This window comes from Octodon degus, unplaced genomic scaffold (genome assembly GCF_000260255.1).
Source record: "Octodon degus isolate 3935 unplaced genomic scaffold, OctDeg1.0 scaffold00049, whole genome shotgun sequence".
NCBI classification, from domain to species: Eukaryota; Metazoa; Chordata; class Mammalia; order Rodentia; family Octodontidae; genus Octodon; species Octodon degus.
The window spans coordinates 2,193,555-2,202,643 of NW_004524625.1; the positions used below are offsets into that span (position 1 = coordinate 2,193,555).

At 41.6% G+C, this 9,089-nt stretch overlaps 1 protein-coding gene across 1 annotated transcript in view; it reads right to left on the reverse strand.

The window, feature by feature from the left end:
- Positions 1 to 2,395: 2,395 nt before the first annotated feature.
- The window catches only part of Rnf169 (ring finger protein 169), a 120,457-nt gene continuing 113,763 nt past the window's right edge, over positions 2,396 to 9,089 (reverse strand). Inside the window, exons 6-7 of the mRNA XM_023716644.1 lie at positions 6,422 to 6,521; positions 2,396 to 5,798 (exon numbers count right to left, since the gene is read on the reverse strand). Coding sequence (XP_023572412.1) covers positions 4,617 to 5,798; positions 6,422 to 6,521 — 1,282 coding nt within the window. The 3' untranslated portion in view covers positions 2,396 to 4,616. The remainder of the gene's footprint in view (positions 5,799 to 6,421; positions 6,522 to 9,089) is intronic.

The following is a 9,089-nucleotide window of genomic DNA, read 5'->3' on the forward strand; positions in this document are numbered from 1 at the left end:
TTTTCCTTCATCTAATTTGATTAATCTCTAAAGTAGTGAACTCTGCACATCTCTATCTACAGAACAAATCTTTGAAAGCTATAGTGGATGACAATCATATGTAAAGATGCATTTCTGGGCTACCTTAAATCTACTCAGCCTCATTCCCTAGAATCTGCTCCCTACCAGGCCTGCCTTCTCCTGAGTCCCAAAAATTCATAATCAGCATAATTCATAATTTGTGTTCAACCTAATGACCAAGCCAAAAGACCACTCTGTGAGTTGATGAGAAAAAGGCTAAGATTTAAGACCCAAAGAAATTTCTAATTTTGAAAAAAAAAATCAATATATAGCTAGCTTTTAACTACTGGTAATTAAAATGGCAATCATCACAACTAAAATATGTTGCTCTTCAAGATTATACATTTGTAGTACACCATGGGGCTTTTCCCTATCTGTGTACTGAGGGTATATGGGCACCTTTTAACTGAGAGCAGAAGAGTGAGCTATTTTTCAAAGTTCCTACATTTGGGCATCCCCTTCACTTGCAAGTCACACTGTGTAAATAACTTCAAGGATTATTTATTCAGGCCCTAAAACACTACATATAAAATAGTACACAGGGCACTGGGTCATTTGTTAAGGGGGGGTACAGGGTAGAGGACCTCTGATATTTCCCATGCCTATTCTAGCTAGAATATACTATGATTATAATATAGCACTTATTTTTTTCTTCATCCTGCCTCCACTTCAATGAAAAGCCAGCAGTATAAAAGGAAAGAAAGCTCAAGTTGCTGCCATCTCTAATGAGAGCTCAAGATGGGGAAGAGATTAAGTGGTTTCTAAAATGAGGGGTAGGCTACGTCTGACCATGTCAGCATTCTACCTGCCTCATTTCCTGGTGCTTAATCTATAAGCTACCCATGAACAAAGGTTATACTGTTCCATGATCACTACAGGAGAAGATTCATTCTCCCCTGGCAAAATTACTTAGGGAATGGAAAGCAATGTTATGACCAATTTCATAAATACTGATGGGTCTCTATAAAATGTTCAAGGCAGCGTGCTAGGTACAGAACATCCTAGACAGGACCATTGAAGAGCACTGTTATAAAAGAAATGGCCTTTCTTAAGACCATTAACATACTCTCCAGCTACACACACACTCAAATATATTCCATTAGACACTGTTCCTGAAGACCAGGGACCATCTTTCCATCTCTGTACCTCCACAGCCCAGTACAGGGCCGGCACAAGTTTAAGAGTATATGAAGGAATCTGTCAAAGGAAATGAAAGGATGAAAAGCACCACTTCTGGTCAACAACTGCACCAGATGACAGTGGCGGTCCTGTTTTAGTTGATTCACCAGCTGGTAATCGGGCAATTATTTAAGTGCTTTAATCTCTTAGGGGCATTTCTCTATGAAAAAAAATGAACAAAAACAAAACAAAGGCATGTTTTATGACCAGTACTTCTAGTGAATTTTTTTTAAAAAAATGAATCCACTTAGAGAAGATTTCCCTGGCCTGCCTTAGCCAAAAAACTTAATTTTTTTTTTTTTTGATGCCAACCTCACAGGGTGAGATTAACTTCTAACAGACAGAAACAAGGGGTCATGGAACATGCTCCCACAGTGTCATTCCTTCAGTGTGGAAAAGGGTTAAGAACCCCTTTCTGAGGTTGCTACATTTCTTGGACTTCCCACCAGAATGATCCCCATCATCCCATCTCTTTACTAAAATAAGAAAAAAGAGTGCATCTACACAAGAAGAGTTGATAGGGCACAGGAAGTTTGTATAACTTGAACTTGAATGATTTTTAAATGTTTGATACATGAAATGCTCTATCTTTTACTCTAGCCTTACTAGTGCTTCTCATCCATTGGTTTTCCTTCTTTTTCTCTCATCTGCCCCTTCCAAAGATCCATATCAATAATTCTTGTGACCATCCTGACAATAAAACAAGATGGAAATTTTTCAGAAAAAAAACATTGTTTTAGTTTATGTATGCAAAGGGTCTTAAAATTCAGACATTACCTTAGTGGGTTTTTTCCCCTCTTTCAAAGCTGAGCAGATATGAATTAAATCTCTTCCCTCCTTAACCTAAACAGTTCTGCCTATATTTGAAGGACCACTGCTCAGTAGGAAGCATGGAAAATAACTGTTTCTACCATCATCAGCATCGCAGTAGGTGTGTGGAGAATAGTCAGTAAACTGGACCTAGTGTTTAGAATATTTACTTAATAAGAAAAGATTTTTATTCTGCATATGAAGTCAAAGTTGCTACTACTATGCAGGTTCTTAAAATGAAAGTATTGGGGAAATATTTAAAATATATCTTTCATCTATTAAAATATCTATTTTTAACCAAAACAAAAAATCAGTTCTAACTGAAAATGTTTTTCAAATTATTGGAGCTACAGAAAAAAAGATGCCAAGAGGTAAAAATAAATGTTTTTCCTACTACCAATAAGACAAGCCTTCCAATAATATTTACTAAGATCAAAAAAGAAACACCTGAAATGGCAGTAATGGTTGCATTCTCTCTGGGTGCTTATTAAGGTCACCCTCCCTGCCCCTGTAGATCAGTGCCAACTCTTTCACTGTGGGCACTAACTGTCCCCTAGCAGCTCTTGGAGGCAGTAAGTTCTACAGGGCCTAGAGCTGAAATGGTGTGAATATAAAGTAATGAGACTAATGTATACTTTTATAGACAACCTGCACATGTGTTCACACTCACGCACACACACACAGAACACACACATTCAGGCGAGCACACTTCCCACCAGAACAGTCACTGGAGAGAACCACACGTCTCAGTGATGCACACAGTGCTTCTGACATCTCTGGAATTTCTCTTTGGGAGACGTTTGGGAACTAGGAGCTGCACAAGAAAATATCTCTGAGCACTTCACAGACCTCATTTATGACTCCAAACCCTCTTCATAAAACCCGCCTTCTTTCCCAGAGGCTTCAAATATCTTCTATTTACAAATTTAAACTTCTCTTTCTTACAACTCTAGAAGATTGAAGATGTGCTCTGAGAAGGTGCTATAGATACTCCCTTGATCTAAGAGTCTGCTCAGCCTTTGCCCTAGTGGGAGGAGGAGGTTGAAACACAGAACCTTTAAGGTCCCTTCCAGTTCAAGCACTTTGGAAGTGAGACTGTGTCATCAGATGTTTCTGTACTTTGAAGACAGTTTCAGAAATGTTTTCACCAAAGGCAGCATCACTGGAAAAACTGCAGTATCCTGCTGGGGCTACTCTAGGACAGCATACACTGGGATAGATAAATTCTATAAGGTTAAAATGCCACTCATATAAGTATAGTAACAGTTCATACATACACAGGGAATGCCAGCCCATCTGATATTCCCTAAAATCCTATCTTAATCCCTATTCTCAACAAGCCCAGAAGGGCAGAAGCACCAAGCACCACCAGGGATGCAAAAGACACATGGTGTCAGCTGCTAAGAAAAATAAACCCCAAAGGTCCATGGGACTGAATTTACCAGCTGCATCCAGCTAGATACCTTGTTTCCACAGTATGGAGTTCAGCATTGCTCTTTGCCTGACTTCAGGGCAATTTTTTAAGATTTTAGATCAACGTTGCAGATAATTATTACTCATGTGGAAAGTAACAATGAAGCCCCATTATGGTTTGTCTCATAGGCTGGAACCCCTAGGAAAACAGAAGCCTGTAAACTGGGGGAGAGGGCAGAACTGAACAGTATATGCTTATGTATCCATCAGTCTTAACTACTTTCAGGTAGGTTTTGCATTACTGGTGTTCAAGCCCGGCCAGCTCTCCCTCGGTACCCCTGTCATGCCCTTGGATTGCAGTCCATTTGGGTAACCCGTTAGTGTAGAAAATCCATGGGATTTGTTGTTAGGAGACCCAGCAGTCCATCTGGGGTATGTCACTTAGTAGAGAGAACCTGAACATCTGCACTGCAGTTTCATCATCTAAAAATGGGGCTAATACCACTTACAAGTTAGGTCTCTTAGGGAGACCAACTTAATGTCTGGGAATGTGCCCTGCCAGCCAACAGCATTAATCATATGTAATTTTTAAACAGAGAATGTAAATTAACTTTCAAAGAAGCATATGCTCAACCAATTTAAGTAGGTATTGTTATTTGTGGTAAGGGAAAGGAAAAGAAGAACATAAGCTATCATTTTGGGTCTTCCAAAGTACTACACTGCTCCACTTCTTTGAAAAAGATGGAATTAATTTTTATCTGCAAGGTTGATTTAAAACAACACCCTGTTGAAAGAAGTCAGGAGCTCATCAGTTTGAGAAGGCATCCCCTCTTTCCCTTATCACTGCTAACTCTGCTCATGACGCTTCTGAAGGAGGCCTTTCCAAATCTCACTCTAAGTGGGCACTGCCAGATGTGGCTCAGAAGCACTCAGAGGGGGGCTACTTAGGGGGTGAAAAGTGCTTTTGGGTTGGGTCACAAAGAGCAGAGATGCAGCTGCCTTGGATTTTGACTAACAAGGCCCTGGAATCTCTCAAAACCATAGTAGACAGCACTTTGCATTAAAAGAAACCCAAATGAGAACACTCAACTCTTCAGATAAATGATCAAGACCAAAGACCTCTTAAAAAAATAGGTAACACTGTTCATGAAGTGCTACTTGGCCCCAGCCATGCTGCTGGACCGTAAGAGATACTGATCAACACTTCCTTTTCGGCGACTCACTGTCCGCCTCTCATTGTCAAACATGCGCTGCAACTGCAGAGCCAACTGTCGGTCTTCTTCCTCTTGCTGCAACTTCTGCTCCATCTCTCGAAGTACTGGGTCTGTGGGGGCCAGACCCACCTCACTGCTGGTTTGTCGCAGTTTCTTAAGAGAGCCGTTTTGCTCCAGGTGCTTGGTCTTACAACGTCTTTTCTGTCCCCGACGCAAAGGAGGAAGTGGTTCCTCACATAGGCTGTCTACCAGAACACCATTAGCCAGATCAAAATGATTTAATGTCTTCAGCTGTTTTTTTGTTTTGAGGATGCCACCAAAAACATTGCTTTTGGGTACCACAGAATTAACTGCTGATATTTTCATGGCTGTGCTTAGACAAGTTTTGTCTAATTTAGTATCTGGGGTTGACCCTGGCCCATCAAACTGCTCCCCCTCCAAAGAAGTCCCTCTGATTCCCTCTTTGAGTTCTGAGGAAGAGATTTCCAATGGGACCTCAGTGCTCTTTTTACTGTCCTTTCCCTGTTCTACTTGTGTTTGACTAACAGAGGGGAAATACTCAGGATCCGTGGGGGTGGGTCCAGTGTACTCAGAGAGCATCTGCCCACTAGAGAGTCTTGTATTTAAAGCCAGAAGTGGCTTCTCCTTGCTGGGATGGATAGCTTCAGAACTTAGTAAGTCTTCCCCTGCTTCAGGGGCCAGGGAGGTGAGAGTGGCTTTTGAAAGGGTCTTTTTGATCTGTCGCTCCTGAAAGATCTGCTCCCACTTTTTGAGGATCCGTGGACTGGCCTCATAAGAAGTCTGCTTCTGCAGGCTTCTGTTTAGGTTGCGAGGTGTTGACTTGATGATGAGGGGGCTTAGTACACGGCCATCAGGGAGTCTCTTGGGAGGAGTACACGGTGAGCAAACGATGGGCTTAAAATGGTTTAGTTCTTCAGAAATGCTGTCATTGCTCTCAGGGCTGATGGACCGCTCTGGCTTATGCAGCGAAGCCAAAGATGAAAAGGAACTGAAGGGCAGACGCTTCTCGATGGTCAGGTCAGGGGCTGAGAGACAGCGGTTGTTCTGAGTGGACAAAAGGACACCAATGATGGGGTTGGAGGCTGGAGTCATTGTTGTTACCTACAAGAGATTAAAAAGAGCATACGTACAGACATATTTTTTCTACATAATTCCTTTAGATGGTGGAGATATGAAGAAGGGAAGGACAAGAAAAAGAAAAAAGGATGACGCAAGCTTAAGAAATGGGGAAAACCCTTAAAGCACATCACTTAGCAAAAATTCCTACATGCTTGAAACAACATATTAAAAATATGACGGTAAAATAAACTCAGAGGTGTTAGCTTTTTCTTTTTATAGTACTAGGATTTGAACCCAGGGTCTCTGCAAAGAGCCACATCTTTAGCACCCACCTCTCTTTTCAGACAGGGTCTTCTTAAATTGCCCGGCCTGGGCTTCAACTTGCGATCCTCCTGCCTCAGCATCACAGGGGGCCTGGATTAAATGCATCTAGCACCACACCTGGATAGAGCTGTTAGAGGGCTTTCTCTAACGGCCCTCCTAGCACCCATTTCACTACCGACTGCACCCTTCCTTACATCTTGTGTAGAATCCGCTGACATAACTACCATGGTATGCCTGGGCCCATTCTACTTCATCATCTAGGGCAGTCTCTTCCATGGCCATGTGCAGAGGAAGCCATGAGGTAGCACCAGAGGGCCTGCCAGCCTGTGGCTGGGATGTACCTTGGCTTTTTTGGTTGGAACTGCTCTGAGTCTGCTCTTCACTCTGTCCTGAGCTGTGTCACTGCAGCTCTGACTCCTCTGTACCTTGGTGTTTAGCTTTCTAAAAAAGAATAGAAGAGAGTCAAAATTAGTCCATATATGAGTTTAGGAAAAAAGTGACAATCTCTTTTTCACATTCTAAGCCACTCACCAAGAAAGACAATTCCCTTGGGCAGCTACAATAGAAAGTGAGTTAATTTAGTAACAAAACACATTCTAACAACACACTCTACCTAAAACAAGAGGGGGGCATCTGGTTCAAGCATTTTTTAAAAATTATTTTATTTTATTTTATTTTATGTCTTTGGTACAGGTTCTGACTGTGCAGCTCAGACTTGTAGTGACCCTCCTGTTTTCAGCCTCCCCAGCGCTGGGATTAGAGGCGTGCGCCACTGCTCCTGGACTCAGTGGCCGGCTCAGCATGCCCCAAGGGAGGGACTGGCACAGCATCTGATGCTGGGGGCTGAGCCCTGGGTCCCTGTGCCTGCCTAAGCAGGTGCTTAGTCCACTGAGCTATCTTGCTGTCCCTAAGACCTGTATAATTTTCCAAGGTCAGAGCAGTTCCATGATAGCTGCCCTGGCAGATAGGTTCCAACAGTCCATAAACAATTATTTTATATGTACTTATGCTGGGCATGGTGGTGCACACCTGTAATCCCAGCACTCAGGAGGCTGAGCCAGGATGACTACTGCAAGTTCAAGGCCAACTTGGGCGGCTACGTAGCATGTTCAAGGACAAGCCTGAACTTGCAGCCTGAACTACATAGTGAGACCCTATCTCAAAAACAAAAACAAAACCCTGAAACAAAAATGTACTTATGTGATATAGACTTTTTATTACAAGTGTTTTGAGCTCCATTAAAATTGCTTTTGACTATTTTTGCCAAAAAAGATGGGCTTCTTCAGTTTCCTATTCTGCCAGTTTGCTAATCAGGCAAAGCATCTTTAAGATACAAACAAGATATATTTGATACAAATAAGATGTAGGGCAAAAAGGGGATTTTTATTACGATGGTCTGCTCAGAAGCCCCAGCAGTATTTTTAGGGATATGGAGCATGAATTCAAACCTAAGTGTCACTAAAATCATAAATGTAAAAATATATAAATAAAACTTATTATACAAATAATACCGAATCTATTACTATAGCATTTGGTTAGGTGAAAAATATTCAAAATACCAAACCTGATAAATATTCTTACAGTAAAAAAAAAAACCTCAGACAATACTGTCATCTGAAAAATTGGGTTAACTTCTTTTTCATTTATGCACATCCATTTAGACAATCTGAAACAATACATTTTTTCCAAACAATACATTTAGCACATACATTCAATAAATTTACTAGATATAGTCAATAAATTTACTAGAATAAAAACACAGTATTCAGAATGCAGAAATGTCTCTCTCCTTTAAGGAAAGGGAAAAAACTACATTTTTTGGACCCTATTATCTGTTAGGCACTGTGCTAAGCAGCTGTTTTTCATTTAATCTACACATATGCTCTGAGATGAGTACCAGCATCCCCAGTTTGTAGATGGAGAAATGAGGGATATGATGATCATCCCTTTCCTACATAGCTGAAGCAAATATACTAACCCACAGTATCTCTCTGATTCCAGTCCATGTTCTTACTATTACAGCATACTGATCTCATCTCCTTTACAGCATACTGATCTAATGTCCTCCTGTACTCTTTCATATACTTGAGATACCTATAAAAACTCTATAAGAACACATAATGAACTCCTAAGCAAGAGAAAGCAGAACTGTCTGAAAGTCAATTGGCTTAAAATTTCCACTACCAAGAGACCAAATATTTTTCATCTTTTTTTGTACCAGTGATTGAACTCAGGACTTTGTTCTTGCCTGGCAGGTGTTTATGAGGCTGAGCTATCTCCCTAGCCAATTTTCTGATATATGTAATTGGGCTAAAGAACAGGGAGTCATACTGCATGCCTGTAATCCCAGCATTTCAGAGGCTGAAGCAGGAGGATCGTTGCAAGTTTGAGACCTGTCTGGGCCACAAAGTGAGCTCAAAGCCAGCCTGAACTGTACAGCAAGACCCTGTACCAAAAAGAGGATGATGACGACTACTACTACTACTACTAATAATAATAATAGTAATAATAATTGGGCTACAGATACCAACAACTACAGTTGGTCTGACTTACAAAGAGAAGCTGTCAGGATAAACATCTGGAAAGCCAGCAGACTTAATATTTACAAAGCACTGTTTAGGAGATGACCCGGGGCCGCAGGATCCTGAATAGACCCAGAGCGCAGGCCAGGCGTGTGAGTGAGACCACCCAGGCCCTGTGGATCTTCATTCAACCCAGAGTGCAGGTCCAGTGAGGAACCCTTCAGCAGAACTCCCTGCAAAGAGGCTAGAGGCAAGACCCACCCAGCTGATTCAGGAGCAGAACATGTTCCCAGAGAGACACAAAGGGTTCAACTCTAATGGCTGCAGCAGAAAGAAGGGGAGCACAGCAGCCAGATCCAAACAACACCCACCTAGAGGAATCTGAACTTCATAGATCAGGACATGGTGCTAAGGTAATAACTCGATCTAAGCTCTACACCAAAGGTCAGAAGACAGTGGTATACAAAATGACAAAGAGAAGGATCAA